Source organism: Ceratotherium simum, chromosome 20 (genome assembly GCF_057802395.1).
Source record: "Ceratotherium simum simum isolate JZ-2026a chromosome 20, ASM5780239v1, whole genome shotgun sequence".
Classification (NCBI taxonomy): domain Eukaryota; kingdom Metazoa; phylum Chordata; class Mammalia; order Perissodactyla; family Rhinocerotidae; genus Ceratotherium; species Ceratotherium simum.
The window spans coordinates 50634919-50654800 of record NC_141919.1 but is presented as its reverse complement, the minus strand read 5'-3'; the positions used below and the strand labels follow the sequence as shown (position 1 = coordinate 50654800).

General features: G+C 39.8%; 1 protein-coding gene across 5 annotated transcripts in view; it reads left to right on the top strand.

Moving 5' to 3' along the window:
- The window catches only part of UBAP2 (ubiquitin associated protein 2), a 120199-nt gene that overhangs the window by 13390 nt on the left and 86927 nt on the right, over window positions 1-19882 (top strand). For 4 of the 5 annotated variants that reach the window (XM_087444733.1, XM_087444734.1, XM_014785994.2 and 1 more), the window contains exon 2: window positions 15186-15325. The exons of the other annotated variant lie outside the window; for it this stretch is intronic. In XM_087444733.1, coding sequence (XP_087300859.1) covers window positions 15227-15325 — 99 coding nt within the window. In that variant the 5' untranslated portion in view covers window positions 15186-15226. The remainder of the gene's footprint in view (window positions 1-15185; window positions 15326-19882) is intronic. 5 annotated transcript variants of the gene reach the window in all.

Sequence of the window (19882 nt, the reverse complement as noted above, 5' to 3'; positions counted from 1 at the left end):
CGTTTGACATCTCAGCTGCACATTAGAAATCTGGAGAGGGGCTGGCCCTGTGGCTTGGCGGTTAAGTGCGCGCGCTCTGCTACTGGCGGCCCAGGTTTGGATGCCGGGCGTGCACTGACGCACCGCTTCGGCCATGCTGAGGCCGCGTCCCACGTACAGCAACTAGAAGGATGTGCAGCTATGACATACAACTATCTACTGGGGCTTTAGGGAAAAAAAAGGAGGAGGATTGGCAATAGATGTTAGCTCAGAGCCGGTCTTCCTCAGCAAAAAGAAGAGGAGGATTAGCCTGGATGTTAGCTCAGGGCTGATCTTCCTCACAAAATCAGTCAATCAATCAATCAATCAATAAATCAATAAATAAAAGTTTAAAAAAGAATCTGGAGAGCCTTTAAAAAAATTGGGATATAATTTATATACTGTAAAAATCATCCTTTTAAAGTATACGATTTACTGATTTTTTAGTATATTCATAAGGTTGTACAAACATCTATTTCTAGAACATTTTCATCACCCCAGAAAGAAACCCCATACCCCTTAGCATTTACTGCCCATTCTCCCCTGCTTCCATCCTCTGGAAACCACTAATCTACTTTCTGTTTCTGTGAATTTACCTATTCTGGACATTATATATAAATAGAATAATACAGTCTACATATGTGGTCTTTTGTGACTGGCTTCTTTCACTTAGCATGTTTTCAAGGTTCACCCATGTTGTAGCATGTATCAAAACGTTATTCCTTTTAGTACTTGACTAATACTCTGTTGTATGGTTATACCACATTTTGTTTATCTGTTCATCAGTTGATGGACATTTGGGTTGTTTTTGCTTTTGGGCTATTATGAGTAATGCTCTTGTGAATGTCCATGTGCACATTTCTGGATGAGCATATGTTTTCAGTTCTCTTGGGTATGTAGCTAGGAGTGGAATTGCTTGGTCATATGGTAACTCTATGTTTAACTTTTTAGGAACTGCTTGGAGGATTTTTAAAAAGAATATTGATGTCTACGTCTTATTGTGAGCAGCTCTGATATTAATAGGATCTGTTTTTTATGTTTTTTTTTTTTTTAATTTTTTTCCTGAAGAAGATTCACCCTGAGCTAACATCTGGCCCAGTCCTCCTCTGTCTTGTATGTGGGTTGCCTCCACAGCATGGCTGCCGATGAGTGGTGTAGGTCTGTGCCCAGAAACCGAACCTGGGCAGCCTAAGTGGAGCGGGCTGAACTTAACCACTAGGCTACGAGGCTGGCCCCTGGTTTCATTTTTTAGAAGTTGCCTAAGTGATTATACTGTGCAACCAGTGATGGTGATGGATAGTGATCCACTATTCTAGATCTTCAACTTTATTTGATAATAAGAAATTCCTGATGCTTCTGGAGAAATCATCACTGTTAACATTTGGATATAGATAGAATGGCACGTTTAGCTAATGAGTTTACTGACAAACCTGGGTTGAGACCTTCTAGTGTTTCATAGAGTGGCAGTTTTTCTGGGCTACCTCCTTAACTTGGTTCCTCAGGCCCACTGTGCAGGAGATAATAGCATAATTATCTGGTAATTCCTCGTTGCCAGAGCCTGTGAGGAGCTTGGAAGGTTTCAGAAATGGAGATTGAAAGCAGAAAGCAGACTGTCATTGTGCCCCACTATGTATGTGAGTGGGTAGAAATTCTGGGGGAGCAAGACCAGAGAATAATACTAGGAAGGTGAACAGAATCTGATATAAGGAGAGCAAGAAAAAAAACAAGCGTGTGTGTGTTTAACAAGAATTATTACTGGATTTATGAGAAAGCCATTAATATTATGTTCTGGTAAGATTCATAGAAATTTTATTTATTTATAGATTTATAGAAATTTATAGAAATTCTGTTTTAATCCAGTTATAGTCTAAGTGTTTTTAACTTAAAAAACAGACCCTTTGCTAATCCTTGTCTGTGAAGTAGAAACCGTCTAATGAAGGTTATCATCTTGGTATTATTTGGGGGGTGCTTGTTTGAATGTAATCTAAATGAAAAGTACGGTATTCTTATAACTTGATAGGTCTTGTGAAATGCTATATAGTATAGGCCTATTTTTGGAGAGAAAGGGCTACTAGAAGAAGAGGTTAAGACTGGTCATGAATAATGCTAGATTTTTCAAGGGTTTGGTGGGCAAGGTGGCTGCTGAGCTAGGGTCTTGGGTAAAACACCGGGTTTAGCTCCAAGAAATTAGCAGCCTAGGGGTGGGACAGATGTATGGAAGCAGCCATAGGCAATGAAATACTTTTTCTTCTCTGACCTTAGGTAACCTGAAAGAGAGATATGACTTATCCCAAATAATTTTTGATGTCCTGTGATGTTCAAGAGTTCCCCAGCACTCATCTTTTCCATGGGCATATTATATGCATAGAATAGCAGACAACATTATGGCTCCCCTGTCAGCCAAGCCTGGGTGGAGGCGAGTTAGTTAACCTTGTCCACCAGCTGCCTGAGGCCTGACCCTGCCCTCAGCAGCTGTGGAGAATGAAAGTGTCAGCGTGGTCAGCTCCTGGCATGCAGGGCACAAGAAGTTTAGCTGCATAGAATTGGGTCTCATACTCGAGTTCATTGGCACTCTAGCTGCCTTACTCTCTCCTGGGTTGGGGATGTAGACTTCATCTTGCTGGCTGCTCTGGGCCTCTCAAATCAGTTGAGGTTCTTAATCTAAAGATTTTATTTATTCATTTTTTTCCCCCCAAAGCCCCAGTAGACAGCTGTACGTCACAGGTTCACATCCTTCCAGTTGCTGTACGTGGGACCCGGCCTCGCGTTGGACGGAGAAGCGGTGCCCCGGGGCGCGCCCGGGATCTGAACCCGGGCCGCCAGCATCAGAGCGCGCGCACCCAACCGCCAAGCCACGGAGCCGGCCCCAGAGGTTCTTAATCTAAACCAGTCCTGTTCTCTGCAGGAATAAATAAATGAATTTCCTCTGCAGAAAAAGATTGAGAATGAATGGGTATTTTCTTTTTTTTTTTTAAGATTTTTATTTATTTTTTGCCCCCAAAGCCCCAGTACATAGTTGTCTGTCACAGCTGTACATGCTTCTAGTTGCTGTATGTGGGACTCGGCCTCAGGCTGGACAGAGAAGTGGTGCCTTGATGCACACCCGGGATCTGAACCCGGGCCGCCAGCATCGCAGCGCGCGCACTTAACCACCAAGCCACAGGGCCGGCCCTGATGGGTATTTTCTTAATAGAAAAAAGCAAGAACACAGGTTGGAAGTTAAACAAAAATAAAAAACAGAACCGGTAACAAAAACATTACAGTATAGAGCCAAGGGACCACCTATGGGTATCTGAAAGGCTGGGAAGCTAGGTGAGATTCTGACCCAGAGCTGGATCTTTCGCATCAGGTATGAGCTATGCGGGTGTTGCCAGCAGTAGTTATGCTGTCTTAAAGAAGAGGAAGCTGAGGTGGAGTCTGTTGTATACTTGTAGTTGAACAGTTAGCCTTGCAGCCTAGCACAGTGGTTAAGAGCACAGACTGGAGCCAGATGGCCTAGGTTTGAATCTTGGCTTTACCACTTACCAGCTGTGAATCTCTGTGTGTCTTAGTTTCCTGTCTGTAGAATGGGAGTAATATTAGTGTGTACCTCAGAGTGTTCTTGGGACCGTTAATGCCTTACTACTATGTATATAAAGCACTTCCGTGGTGTCTGGCACGTGGTAAACAGTGTGTGCTTGCTGCTATTGTTATTATCGTTATTTATTGGTTTAGGCTTTTGGGAATGAGTGAATGAGTCCTTCATATAGGTGAAGGACCCCCACCCATCCTTTCCAGTCTAAGATAGCCCTGGCACCATGAGCCTCACGACTGGGTGAACAGCGTCTCTGTGAGCATTCTTGATGGAGACTTGCTTCTCGAACATAAATCGTATATTCTGTTTTTAGTAGTTGAGCCCTTAGCTGATTAGGTAATTCATGTTGTCTGGGTTAATTATATTCTGTTTGAAAAAACATTCATTTTGCTGTTTCTGGAATGTAAGTTTTTTTGATGCAGTCTGTGAGATATGCTGCACCATGCGTGAACCCCTGGTTTTAGAGGGATCTTCCAGTGCTGACACTTGGTGATACTATCTTAGATAAAGCCCTTCGGTGCTTTCACCAGAGCCTTCACAGTTGTCAGCATGTTATCAAGTGTTCTGTAAGTTTTCAGAATGATCAAATGTGCCCCTGTTTTTTTTTTTAGGGATAATATTACATGGTTTTTAGATAAAGTTTTACCCAACAGTGTTGTTTTATGCCTTAAAGTTAGGATCCTCTTGTGATGAATTTGAGGTCTTTGCTTATGTAAGCTTTAAAGATTTTATTTATTTATTTTTTTTCCCCCCAAAGCCCCAGTAGATAGTTGTATGTCACAGCTGCACATCCTTCTAGTTGCTGTATGTGGGACGCGGCCTCAGCATAGCCGGAGAAGTGGTGTGTCGGTGCGCGCCCAGGATCCGAACCCGGGCCGCCAGCAGCGGAGCGCGAGCACTTAACTGCTAAGCCACGGGGCCGGCCCTGCTTATGTAAGCTTTAATAGACGTGCAGGTGGCTTTTAACTCAGCCATTTTCAGTTCATTCTGAACTCTGGAATCTTGTGAAAATGCAGCTGTTTCACTGAGATATCTCATCTTCAAAAAAGAAAAGTCCTTGAAAAAAATAGCAGTCAATAAAACATTGTCTTAAAATGTCCCTTCTATAGAGAAAGTCTTTGTAGTTTAATCAAGTTGGTTTATTCTGCTGGTTTACTTTCCTTATAGTATTATAAGTAATTTAGACCATTCTTGCACATTAAATAATCTAGGAAGCTTTATAAGTTATCTTGCTGATTTTGTTTTTAAGGAGGTTGAAAATATAGTAGCGATTCTCACCTGTGTTAACATCGATCATATCTTTAATTTACTGTGAATGGGGTGAGGTAAATATGGATTTTAAAATTTGGTTGGATAGATTGAAATAACCTGGTACTTCCTGCAGCTCAAGAACCTGAGATAGGTATCTTTGAGTTTCTGCTGGATTATTTTTAGAATCTCTTGCTCTTGTCTGTTTCTATTCTAAGAATTCTCTTGGAACCTGTTCCAGGGTAGTAGAACTCCTGGGGGTGGAGAGTGATAGAGGGGATGGAACACAAGTGTAAACTGAATTCCTGTGGTCTGGCAACTGGATGCTTATTGCAGAAGCATTCCTGTTTACTACACATGGCTCTGTGTCCAGAAAAGAGGACATGGAATTTCCCCGTATGACAGTATGCTAGTTAAAGGTTTTGATTTTTATAGTGTAGTTTCCATGCCCTATTCATTTTCACAATTCATTGGTGGTAACAGTTTTTAAGGGTGTTGATAATTATTTTGGTAACTTATGCTGTTACCTGGATTTATGGATTCACTGTCTCCAGAAGTTTTATGTGAAATTAATATAAGAAAATTTGTCTGAATCTTACATCCTGTTAACCTGATGTGTTTCTAAGCTCTCTTTTTCCAGAGGATCGTGGTAACACTTTTCCCCCTGTGCTCGCTCTGTAAACTCCGAGTTTTATCTCTGGAAGTTTTTTGCTGAACATCTTAAGCAATAAGACATTTTTTTATGAACAGGAATTCAGCTATTCTGACATTTCAGTGTTAGAGTGGAGAGCCATATTGACAGAAAATAAGCTAGTTTGAATTTGTTTAAGCAAGCATCCTTAGAAGCATGTTCCGGGGCTATCATTTTTTTTTTTTTTAAGTTTTTTTCAAGTATTGTATTCGCAATATTTATGCCAAAGTCCTTTTGTAGAAACAATTTATAAATATATAACCCAGAACAGTAAACCTTAATTAAAAGAGAAAAATGATTATTTCCAAACAACAGTATTTAAACGTAAAGTAAGCAATGTACTTTTCATGTTTCACAAAGCAGCTACTCTGGTTCAGCCATGGAACTGGGACCATTATTTATAGCCTCATCGCCTGTTCATCATCAAATGTGGATTTAGGATTGATGATTTATAAAGTCTTAGTGTTTATTCTGGGCAGTGAATTAGTAAAATTTTAATAGTTTGAAACATAAAAAAGAGTTTATGTTTTCCTGATTGACAAGTGAGGATTCAGATACATTACATCAAAATGTTTGATTGTAGTAACAAGGCTATTAAGACTAAAAGTCTTTTTTGTAAATCAGAAAACTCAATCTTAGCATCCATTCAACTTGGCTTAAGTTTATTTCTGTACATGCAGATTTTCATCACCAGATGGCACTCCTGTGAGAGGAAATTCTCGTTTTGTTATATTTAATGTATTTAGTTTATTTCACAAATGAGGGCCCTGAGGAATAAACAGTTCAAAAGATGAGTGAGAAAAGGATCACTTAATTCAATAGATAAACAGAACTGTTTGGAGATCTGTAAGTAAACCAAAAATGATTTTTGTTTTTTAAGGTTTTACCCTAGGAGCACCACTCAACTAGGCAGGTTTTGATTGGGTGCTTACCTTTAGATTCTTAGATAGAATTACAGAGTATTAGTGCTCAAGGTGATTTTAGAAATAATCAAGTAATCCCTTTACTTCAGAAATACTAATATGTTTTACATTTGTATGTTGCTTCACAGTTGGGGAAAAAGTGTACTTCTTCATGTGTATTTATTTATTCGTGTCTGAGAACACTGAATTCAGAGAAAGCTCTAAAAATAATAATGACAAAACAATTAAGCTTATTCCATATAATACAACCAAAACAATAAACCCAAACCAACAAAATCTCAAACTTGTTAAACTTGAAAAAGAATGCAAAGAAGGTACTCATACTGACTGAGAGGCAGATTCAAGTATTAAAGTTTTAAGCTAGCTTATTGGGCATGTGGACATTCTGGTTAATTCGTTGTTTGCTGTTACGTTGTATGTAAAAGGCAGTGCAGTAATATGCCTGAGGCCTTTATCTAGCATTCCAGTTAACAGAAGACCTATTGAGAAAATAAGTAAATAATACCAGGACAGCTAACTCAGAAAAAAACTTGTCAAACCTTTTCTAGCTAAAATAGGTTTCAGGGACATAATTTTCCTTGTGATGCCTGAATTGGTATACTGGATTATGGTTAGTCTTCTCTATTTTTTTTTTTTTTAAATAATATTTATTTAGGGCCGGCCCCGTGGTTTAGCGGTTAAGCACGCGCGCTCTGCTGCTGGCGGCCCGGGTTCGGATCCTGGGCGCGCACAGACGCACCGCTTCTCTGGCCATGCGGAGGCCGCGTCCCACATACAGCAACTAGAAGGATGTGCATCTATGACATACAACTATCTACTGGGGCTTTGGGGGAAAAAATAAATAAATAAAAAAAATTATATTAAAAAAAATAATATTTATTTATTTAGGGTGTGTGTGTGTGTGTATGTGAGGGAAGATCACCCCTGAGCTAACATCCATGCCAGTCCTCCTCTTTTTGCTGAGCAAGATTGGCCCTGAGTTAACATCCGTGCCCATCTTCCTCCACTTTATATGGGACGCCACCACAGCATGGCGTGACCGGTGGTGTGTCGGTGTGCACCCAGGATCTGAACTCCAGGCCGCCAGCAGTGGAGCGCGCGCACTTAACCACTACGCCACGGGGCCGACCCCCCTAGTCTTCTCTGTTTTAATTTAAGATACACAGGTCCAAAAGCTACCTAGAAATGCTAGTATAATGTCATTTCATTAACTTGAGATGTATAAGATTTATAAATAGGGAAACATTGTTCCGCATTATGTGAATGCTTGCTTTGAGATCACCATAACTGATTGAGAAAACAGCATTCCATTTATTGTTCTTTTTGGAATCATTGGCTCTGCTCTGATTTGGCCTTTCTTAGGTCAGTCTTCATTTCTAAAAGTTACCAGCTTCTATAGCATGTCGTTTTAACACTTATCAAATGTGTCTTTTATTGGCAGCTACTGAGTAGCGAGGGGAACAAAACAAAATAAAATGAGTTTTTGGTCTCATTTATGATATTAAGGTTAGGAAGGCAAGTGAAATATAGAAGAAATAGCTAAAATATGAATTGCATGTGTTGGGGGAAGAGGGAGAAACCCCCTCTGCCCTTTCCCTTAAGGTTCTTGTGGCTGGCCAAATAATTAACAAGACAGGTTAGCAGGAGAAAATAGTACCAAGTTTAATAACATGTATACATGGGAGAAACCAGGAACACTGCGTTTCTCAACACAATAGCAGAAATTCTCGTCTTAAATACCAGGTTCAGCTAAAGACAAAGGAGGATGTTGGGGGTGGGGGGAGTCAGGTACGGGAGATTACCACTAAAGTGCGTAAACTAAAGCGCCGTAAATAAGAGTAAGGTTATTATGCAGATTTTTTTTTTTTTTTAATTTTATTTATTTATTTATTTTTTCCCCCAAAGCCCCAGTAGATAGTTGTATGTCATAGCTGCACATCCTTCTAGTTGCTGTATGTGGGACGCGGCTTCAGCATGGCCAGAGAAGCAGTGCCTCGTGCGTGCCCGGGATCGAACCCTGGGCCGCCAGCAGCAGAGCGCACGCACTTAACCGCTAAGCCACGGGGCCGGCCCTTATTATGCAGATTTAAGGCCTCACCTTCCACGTTGATAAGTTTTTAGAAATGAGGTCATCCCCGCTCTTCCCAATACAGAGAGGGAGATACCTTTACAAATGGAGATTTCCCTTATAAATGTAAACGTTTGTCTGGCAACTCCTTGCAGGGCCATCCAGAGAATGTGGCCAGAGAGACAGAACTTCTGATAAGATGGGCTTGTTGGTGCCTTTTCTATTGTAACATCTATTTTACGTTATATTACAGATCTTCTATGTCAAACTCTTTAGGCGGTTAGTGGGGGAGGTCAAATGTCCGTCAGAGAAAACAATCAGGGTAAAGAGATAGATTTCAGGGTGGCCAAATATTGATCTCCCACACATGTAAGTACTGTAGAATTCAAAGGAAAGTAAATGTATAAAGAGTATCAGGAATTATAATCCTAGAAATTTGGAGCCTGTTTAGGAATATTTTAAATGGACTTTGATGGAAACTTAAGGGCTTGTTAGTGTGATCTATCCTATTTGAATTATTTGCCTTTATACCTCTATATTATTATGCCAAAAATGAAAATGGTCCTGAAACTTCATGTGTTTGAGAATTTTATCAGGGCAGATTGTTCTTTTTTTTTTTTTTTTTTGTGAGGAAGATCAGCCCTGAGCTAACATCCGTGCTAATCCTCCTCTTTTTGCGGAGGAAGACCGGCTCTGAGCTAACATCTATTACCAATCCTCCTCCTTCCCCCCGCCAAAGCCCCAGTAGATAGTTGTATGTCATAGTTGCACATCCTTCTAGTTGCTGTATGTCGGATGCGGCCTCAGCATGGCCAGAGAAGTGGTGCGTCGGTGCACGCCGGGGATCTAAACCCGGGTCGCCAGTAGCGGAGCGTGCGCACTTAACCGCTAAGCCACGGGCCGGCCCCCAGTCCTCTTCCTTTTTTTTCTTAAGCCCCAGTAGATAGTTGTATGTCATAATTGCACATCCTTCTAGTTGTTGTATGTGGGACGGGGCCTCAGCATGGCCGGAGAAGTGGTGTGTTGGTGCGCGCCTGGGATCCGAACCGGACCGCCAGTAGCGGAGCATGCGCACTTAATCGCTAAGCCACGGGGCCGGCCAGAGAAACATTATTTTAAAATGTCGTCTTTACCTTTAGTGAGGTTGTGAAATACGAATCTGGCAGCCAGGGTTGTAATAAGCTGGAGAGCATTCTTTAGGAAGGAATGTTTTCAAATATGTGTTGAAGCTTGAAGCTTATGGGAAAGGCGCCAGTGTTAGAGGTAGATAGGAGCAGCTCTTCACCTGTGCCTTGAATAAATGGACTCTTTCTAGTTTAAAACTCAAGTCCTTTTTATTTTGTGGGATATTTCAACAAGGGATCTGTTTATCTTAATCCTCATCTTTGATTATTCAGTTAAGTTGTGATCCTGAATTTTTGACACTCCAGTTGCTTTCATGGTAACGTGGATTGGTGCCACTACATACTCGAGATGTCTGCTTTCAGTTGGGATCCTCAGTGTCACTCTTCAGTTCTTTTTACTTGTTCTCTGTCAGCTTCCTCGCATACTCACTTAGTAACTGTTACAAACCTTTGCCGCATTCTTACATTCCTCCACCCTCCTCCCTCATCTAGTACTTGTCCTCTGCAGATGTCTGTCTATTTTACTAAAAAAGTAAAGATCGTTACAACAGACTCCATTGGCTGTCTTTCCTAATCTCTAAAAGTTTAGCTGCTGCCATGCCTGCCCTTTTCTTCATTCTGCTAGACTCAGGAGAGGGATCCCTCTTCTTGTCCAAGTGAATCCTTTCCCTTTATTGCTATCAATTCATTGCCTCTCAGTTGTCTCCTCCTCAGCTTAAAGATAGGCCTCTTTTTTTTTTTTATTGATGTTTTAATAGTTTATAACTGTGAAATTTTTGGTTGTACATTTTTCTTTGTCCATCACCATATACATGTCTCCCTTCACCCCTTGCGCCCACCCCCAACTTTCATTGCCCCTGGTAACCACAATACAGTTTTCTCTGTCCATGTGTTGGTTTATATTCCACATAGAGTGAGATCATATGGTGTTTTTCTTTCTCTTTCTGGCTTATTTCACTTAACATAATGCCCTCCAGGTCCATCCATGTTGTTGCAAATGGGACGATTTTGTCTTTTTTTATGGCTGAGTAGTGTTCCATTGTATATATATACCACATCTTGATCCAGTCATCAGTTGAGGGACATTTGGGTTGCTTCCACTTCTTGGCTATAGTGAATAATGCTGCAGTGAACATAGGGGTGCATAAGCCTCTTTGGATTGTTGATTTCAGGTTCGTTGGATAGATTCCCAGTAGTGTGATAGCTGGATCATAGGGTATTTCTATTTTTAATTTTTTGAGGAATCTCCATACAGTTGTCCATAGAGGCTGCACAAGTTTGCATTCCCACCAGCGGTGTATGAGGGTTCCCTTTTCTCCACAACCTCTCCAACATTTGTTGTTTTTTGTCTTGGTGATTATAGTGATTATAGCCATTCTAATGGGCGTGAGGTGATATCTTAGTGTTGTTTTGATTTGCGTTTCCCTGATGATTAGTGATGTTGAACATCTTTTCATGTGCCTATTGAAGATAGGCCTCTTTTCTTCAGTAAATATATATTATTAAATTAAGCACATACCCCATGTTAGGCCCCGGAAGAACAGAGGTGGCAGGACAGATCTAATTACTTGTCCTCATGGGCTTACAGTGTGTTAGACTTGCTGTGTACCTCGTCCTTGCAAAATTCCTCTTAGATGCTCTGTGTCACCTTCCAGCTACCACCTCTTCTTGCAGGTACAGTTAGTGTGCTGTCTCTCTTCCTCGCTCACCTTGGCTTTTTCCTCACCACTGTACCGAAAGCGTACTCCCAGTGGTTGTCAGTGATTTCTACAATACCCATTGTAGAGTTCCAGTGGACATTTGATTCAAGCCATGATTTAAAATCCTTGAAAATATAATAAGTTTTACTTCCATGTTATTTTAAATGTTTATGTTGTTCAACATTGCTATTTTCCTGAATTTATATGACATCAGGAAAAGTTGGGGAAATGGTAAGGCATGCTAGAGACGGGCTGTAAATTGTAGTGCCTCTAGCTACAGGTCTTGTGCTTGGGAGACTGTGTTGTCTACAGCTTGATGCTGTGTGGCTTGTTTTCGTGAGTTATGTTTCTTCCAGCCTGGCCTCTTGCCACTATTTTACTAGTTTAGGATTATGAAGGCAACAGTTATTTTGTAATTTAGTATCTAGTTTGGTTTGTAGGCTCTGTACCCCAGGAAATAAACAGTTAAGACTCACTCTGTTACATCTCATTGGTCTGTGTGGAGTCTTTCCAAGTTTTATTTCTGGTTCTTAAAATGGGGATTATGCCAAGTTCCTATAGAGTGTTGTTGAGGAATACAGGGAATAACGTATCTAAAACATTTAGCTAGGTGCTCAGCACATAGTAAATTTGAATAAAAAGTTACTGTTTTTCAACAAATTCTGTATGTCCACAGTAATCTCCTGCCCTGTTCTGACTTATTTCTGGATCTCATTCTCCAGAGGCAGTCACTTTGAACTCTTAGCTGTTTCTTCTGCTATTTATGTCCTCGCCTCCCCCCCGTTTTCTCAGTTTATATTTATACTTTCTCCTTCTCTTCTGTCCCCCCGGTATTATGTAATAATTGTTGCTTAGATCAGTCTTCACTGTTCATATTATTATAACCATATAAATTTTACTCACAGTTGAGCCATGCTGCCTTTTTTTTTTGGACTTAATTTTTTTTTCCACAGTTGCTTAGATTTCTCTGTACCCACCAATGGTTAATCTCTGTACTTTATTTCATGTGTGCAAATTAACTTCTTAGGATGGTCAAAAACATTTTCTTGGAGGCATCTCTTTGGTAGCCCTCTCTTGTCCTGCTTCCATTAGGTTTGGTTGCTCTATAGGCCTCCTACACAGCTGTCATCTTGATATTTTTTTGCTGTCATTTGGGGGAACCGCCTTTCTCCTGGGTTGGACCCCATTGTTATCCCCCAATTCTTGGCAACCACTGATTTGTTTTCTGTCTCTATAGTTTTGTCTTTTCCAGAATGTCATAAAAGTGGAATCATACAGTATGCAGCCTTTTGAGTCTGGCTTTTTTCAGTTAGCATAATATATTTGCGATTCATCCATGTTGTTGTGTGCATCAATAGTTGATAGCTTTTTATTGCTGAGTAATAGCAACAATAACAGTTGTATGGCTGTGCTACAGATTCTTCTTTTGAAGGACATTTGGGTTATTTCCAGTTTTCTGGAATTTGAATAAAGGTGCTATGAATATTTAGATGATTTTCTAGAAAAGTGGCCCGTGGTCATCCCAAGCTACAAGGGAGGCTGAGAAATTGAGTATTTAGCTTTCACCCTCTTTACAGACGGATGACAAGGGAAAAATAGTATGTTGTGAATGAATTTTGGTAGGTAATTCGTGGTGTCAATTGCAAACGGCTTCTTGGTTTGTGCTTTTGTTTTTGTTTTGTTTGTTCCAGGAGCTTTCTGAGTTTATGAGATATTATGTATGTGAACACAACTTGTTTCTGCCTTCACATTGATTGGTATTTTTGCTGAGTGTAGAATTTTAGGTTGGAAAGTAAACTTTTAAGGCATTACTGCACTATTTTTTTATTTTTATTTATTTATTTATTTATTTATTTATTTTTTTAAAGATTTTATTTTTTCCCCCCAAAGCCCCAGTGGATAGTTGTATGTCGTAGCTGCACATCCTTCTAGTTGCTGTATGCGGGACTCGGCCTCAGGATGAACGGAGAAGTGGGCCTCGATGCGCACCCGGGATCCGAACCCGGGCCACCAGCATCGCAGCGCGCACACTTAACCACCAAGCCACAGGGCCGGCCCTGCACTATTTTTTTAAATTGGGGTAAAATATACATAACAAAATTCATCATTTTAACCTTTTTTTTTTTTTTTTAAGATTTTATTTATTTATTTATTTTCCCCCCAAAGCCCCAGTAGATAGTGGTATGTCATAGCTGCAGATCCCTCCAGTTGCTGTATGTAGGACGTGGCCTCAGCATGGCCGGAGAAGCAGTGCGTCGGTGCGCGCCCGGGATCCGAACCCGGGCCGCCAGCCTCAGAGCGCGCGCGCTTAACCGCTAAGCCACGGGGCCGGCCCATTTTAACCATTTGAAAGTGTATATTTCTCTGGCATTAAGTACGTGCACATGATTTTATGACCATCACCACCATCCATCTTCAGAACTCTTTATCTTCCAAACAGAAACTCCATACCCATTAAACAGTAACTCCCCATTCCCCTCTACTCCCAGCTTCTGGTAACCACTATTCAACTTTGACTATGAATTTGACTATTCTGGGTAACTAATATGAGTAGAGTCATAGAGTTTTGTCCTTTTTTGACTGGGTTATTTCACTTAGTGTAATGTCCTCAAGCTTAATCCATGTTGTAGCATATGTCAGAATTTCCTTCCTTTTTAAGGCTGAATAATATTCAGTTGTATGTATACACCATGTGTGCTTATCCATTCATCTGTCAATAGAAACTTGGGTTGCTTCCACTTTTTAGCTATTGTGAATAATGCTGGTATAACCATGGGTGTACAAATATCTCTTCAAGACCTTGCTGTCAGTTTTTTTGGCTATATACCCAGAAGTGGAATTACTGGATCAGATGGTAATTCTATTTTTTATTTTTTTGGGGAACTGCTGTACTGTTTTCCGTAGTGGCTGCACCATTTTACATTCACACCAGCAGTATACAAGGGTTCTAATTTCTCTGCATCCTCGCCAAAGCTTGTTGTTTTCTATTTTTAATTTTTCATTGTAATAGCCATCCTAATGGGTGTGAAGTGATATTTCATGATTATTATAATCATGTTTTAATGGCATATTATATTTAGTTACATGCTTGGCACTTAGTAGCTATTCAATAAATATTTGTTGAATAAATAAAGGAAAATTATATGCACAATTCTTTTTGTTTCCTTGGAAGATTTATTGTTTATAAGTGGTTTTTGCCTTTAGGCATAGCTTGTTCCTAGACATTCCATATTGATTTGGATTGTTGCCAGGCAAAATCTTCACTGGCACAATGTTGCCTTTGGGTTTAAATACTAACTGCAAATGGGAAGAGGCAGATAAAACTACATGTAATAATAACATATAGTGGTAAAATAATTGCTGATTAAAATTGGTAGTATTGAGGGGGCCGGCCCCGTGGCTTGGTGGTTAAGTGAGTGCGCTCCACTGCTGGCGACCCGGGTTCGGATCCCGGGCTCGCACCGACGCGCTGCTTCTCCGGCCACGCTGAGGCCACGTCCCACATGCAGCAACTAGAAGGATGTGCAGCTATGACACACAACTATCTACTGGGGCTTTGGGGGGAAAAATAAATTAATAAAATCTTTAAAAAAAAAAAAATTGGTAGTATTGAGATTTTTGTTTAGAATTGCTGTTAATATAGACTTTTAGGTTGCATTAATAAAGTTGACTTAAGAGCTGCCAGGAAAAATCTAAATATCCTAACAGGTTGTTTCTTGAGAATTTGTATCCTAGAGAACCTTTATGTTTTATTTCATGTTTCCTCCTTATCCCTGAGTTTTATCCTTGCCTTTTACTGTGACTTGGAAGTTATGCTTACCATGCCTGCTTTCTTGCAGATTTTCTATTTTGTACATACATTATTTTGTATATACTGTATATGATGACTTCGGTGAGCAGTGACCGGTCCCGAGGTGCACGAGAAAAAACACAGATTTCATCGACACAGGCGACACAGCTACAGAAACAAGTAGTGCAGGTAAGTTTTGTGGAACTCTTGTTTACCTTGTTTAGAATTACGGAAATTAGGGGAGCACATATGCTTTAATGTTCTCATTTGTAGGAAACCTCAGGATTTTGAACCTTGTTTTTAAAAAGTAGGTAGTGTATAGTAGGAAAGAGGAAATGTCATTGATTCTGGTACAGTTGGATGGTGCTCCTTTACTGTTAGCATCGAGGCCATCTCCTTTTCCTTATTATTAATCTAGGTATGTCCCTGGAATGTAATAGGAAAATCCAAGTATATGGAGAAGTAATACTCTGAAATAGAGAATATCTGAATTATAAGCATCATTGCCTGTGAAGAGTGCTTTAATCTTAGAATGGCTTTCAATTAACAAGACCTATTTGTATAAAATATTTAATGTTACATATTTTTCAATTTGTTTGTATTATTATTTTAAATGAAGTGAGACAATCCAAGGAAAATGCTAAGCACAGTACCTGGTACAAAATTGAGCATTCTATTTGTGTTATTGACTAAATTGGCAAACCTTTTCTCAGAGGCAGTATGGGAGGTAAGTAAACTTTTTGCAGTCCATCATAATTTCAGATTGATTATTTGACTATACTTTGATAGCTAATTACAAAGACTTTTTTATAATCATTCATAGCCAAGTGCCTGTTGATGTTAAGGGACATAGGTAGTAGACGCTACTTAAGTGTTGCGTCACGTTTTTCAATATAAGGTTAGCCTTGTATTTTGCTGCTGTTGACAGACATACGTCTCTGCTATTCAGTGCTTGTTCCTAAATACATTTACCCTGATAGGTATTTATTCAGAACTAATGAGGAAAGACTGTTGTTGGAAAAATTTGGACTTGCTGGACTAGGCCCTCCCTTTATAGATGAATGCTTAAGAAAATGTTTGTTTATGAAGAGCCTCTTATCAAAGAAGAAACACAAGTTATGAATAATCATAGGTGCAACCCTGCTAATAATCAAAGAAATATAAATTAAAACAAAGACATTTTATTTTTTTATCAAATCAGTAACAATGAAAAGTGTGGTTTTTTTTTTTTTTTTGGAAGGAGGGACAAATGAAATGTTGGGAATGTAAAGTGTCTCCATCTCCTACCCAAATAGTGCTCTTGGGCTGATTTCCAGAGAATCAAAGTCTCCAGACCGGAGGAGGGAGGGCTCCCTTCCTCCCAAGGGTTGTCACTAATAGTTTTTCTGCAGGCCCTTTGGGGCTGGCTCATTTTATCTAATTAGAAGAAAAAGCTGCCCACTGAGCTGTGGAAGGACTCCTAGACCCTTAGATTCCTACTTTTCCTTTTTAAAGAAGTATTGTGAGAATTTCTCAAAAAAACAGTTTTAGTAAAATTTTTCATGTTCATTTATCTATTAATCTCTTTCTGGGAAGTATTGTCTTTTCATTTTTGAGGGGTTATTTATTTTTTTCATTTCCACTTTTTTTGCTTTTGCTTCTTCAGGTGGGAGTTTAGGACGTTGAAGATCCTTGACTTTGACCTAAGCCTAAAGCTTCTTATCTCTTTGCTCAGGCTTGGGGCATTTTTCTTTTTCTTTTCTTTTCTTTTCTTTTTTTTTCTTTTCTTTTCTTGAGGTCATACTGGTTTATAACATGGTGTAATTTCAGGTGTACATTATTATATATCAGTTTCTGTACAGACTGCGTTGTGCTCACCACCAATAGTCTAGTTCTTATCCGTCACCATACGTATGTGCCTCTTTACTGCTACCCACCCCCCCCCCCCCACACACACAACTTCCCCTCTGGTAAGCACTAATCTGTTCTCTTTGTCCATGTGTTTGTTTCTCTTCCACATATGAGTGAAATCATATGGTGTTTGTCTTTCTCTGTCTGGCTTATTTTGCTTAACATAATACCCAAAAGGTCCATCCACGTTGTTGCATATGGGACAATTTTGTCTTTTTTATGGCTGAGTAGTATTCCATTGTATATATATACCACATCTTCTTTATCCGTTCATCACTCGATGGGCACTTGGGTTGCTTCCATGTCTTGGCTATTGTGAATAATGCTACAGTGAACATAGGGGTGCATAAGTCTCTTTGAAATGTTGATTGCAAGTTCTTTGGATAAATACCCAGTAGTGGGGTAGCTGGATCATGTGGTATTTTTATTTTTAATTTTTTCAGAAATTTCCATACTGTTTTCCATAGTGGCTGCACCAGTTTGCATTCCCACCAGCAGTGTATGGGTTCCCTTTTCTCCACATCGTTTCCAACATTTGTTATTTTTTGTCTTGGTAATTATAGCCGTTCTAAGAGGTGTAAGGTGATATCTCATTGTAGTTTTGATTTGCATTTCCCTAATGGTTAGTGATATTGAACATCTTTTCATGTACCCGTTGGCCATCTGTATATCTTTGGAAAAATATCCGTTCATATCCTCTGACCTTTTTTTTTTTTTTGTGAGGAAGATGGGCCCTGAGCTAACATCTGCCAATCCTCCTCTTTTTTTTTTTTTTGCTGAGGAAGACTGGCCCTGGGCTGATGTCCATGCCCATCTTCCTCTACTTTATATGGGATGCCGCCACAGCATGGCTTGACAAGCGGTGCATCAGTGCGCGCCCGGGATCCGAACTGGCAAACCCTGGGCTGCCGCAGTGGAGCGTGTGCACTTAACTGCTTGCGCCACCTGGCCGGCCCCCTCTCTGACCAGTTTTTGATTGGGTTGTTTGTGTTTTTGTTGTTGAGTTGTGTGAGTTCTTTATATATTTTGGAGATTAACCCGTTGTCAGATACATGATTTGCAAATATTTTCTCCTAGTTGCTGGGTTGTCTTTTTGTTTGGTTCCTGGTTTCCTTTGCCTTGCAGAGGCTCTTTGGTCTGATGAAGTCCCATTTGTTTATTTTTTTCTTTTGTTTTCCTTGTTCGAGTAGACACGGTATTTGAAAAGATTCTTCTAAGACTGATGTCAAAGAGTGTACTGCCTATATTTTTTTATAGGAGTTTTATGGTTTCATGACTTACCTTCAAGTCTTTAATCCATTTTAAGTTAATTTTTGTGTATGGCAAAAGATAATGGCCTACTTTCATTCTTTTGTATGTGGCTGTCCAGTTTTCCCGGCACCATTTATTAAAGAGACTTTCCTTTCTCCACTGTATGTTCTTAGCTCTTTTGTTGAAGATTAGCTGTCCGTAGATGTGTAGTTTTATTTCTGGGCTTTCACTTCTGTTCCATTGATCTGTGTGTCTGTCTTTGTACCAGTACCATGCGGTTTTTTTTTTTTTAAAGATTTTATTTATTTATTTTTTCCCCCCAAAGCCCCAGGAGATAGTTGTATGTCATAGCTGCACATCCTTCTAGTTGCTGTATGTGGGACGCGGCCTCAGCATGGCTGGAGAAGCAGTGCGTTGGTGCGCGCCTGGGATCCGAACCCGGGCCCCCAGCAACAGAGCGCGTGCACGTAACCGCTAAGCCACGGGGCTAGCTGAGGTTGCTTTAGGTAGTATGGACATTTTGACTATGTTTATTTTTCCAATCCATGTGGATAGAATATCATTCCATTTCTTTATGTCATAATCGATCTCTTTCGATAATGTTTTATAGTTTTGATTGTATAGGTCTTTCACCTCCTTGCTTAAATTTATTCCTAGATATTTTATTCTTTTTGTTGCCTTGTAAATGGGATTACATTTTTGAGTTCTTTCTGTTAGTTAGTTATTAGTGTAAAGAAATGCAACTGGTTTTTGTAAGTTTGTTTCATACCCTGCAACTTTGCTGTAGTTATTGATTATTTCTAATAGTTTTCTGATGGATTCTTTAGGGTATTCTATATATAAAATCATGTTGTCTGCAAAGAGTGAGAGTTGCTCTTCTTCACTGCCAATTTGGATACCTTTCATTTCTTTTTCTTGCCTAACTGCTCTGGCCAAAACCTCCAGTACTATATTGAATAAGAGTGTTGAGAGTGGGCACCCTTGTCTTGTTCCTGTTCTCAAAGGGATGGCTTTCAGTTTTTCCCCATTGGGTATGATGTTGGCTGTGGTTTGTCATAAATGGCCTTTATTATGTTGAGGTACTTTCCTTCTATACCCATTTTGTTGATAGTTTTTATCATAAATGGATGTTGGATCTTGTCACATGCTTTCTATGCATCTACTGAGATGATCATGTGGTTTTTATTCCTCATTTTGTTAATGTGGTGTATCACTTTGATTGATTTGTGGATGTTGAACCATTCCTGTGTCCCTGGTACAAATTCCACTTGATCACAGTGTATGATCTTTTTAATGTATTTTTGTATTCGGTTTGCCAGTGTTTTGTTGAGGATTTTGCATCTGTGTTCATCAGTGACATTGGCCTGTAATTTTCCTTCTTTGTGTTGTCCTTGTCTGGCTTTGGGATCAGGGTGATGTTGGCCTCATAAAATGTGTTAGGAATTGTTCTGTCTTCTTCAGTTTTTTGGAATGGTTTGAGAAGGATCGGTATTAAATCTTCTTTGAATGTTTGGTAGAATTCTCCAGAGAAGCCATCTGATCGTGGACTTTTATTTTTTGGGAGGTTTTTGATTACTATTTCAATCTCTTTACTTGTGATTGGTC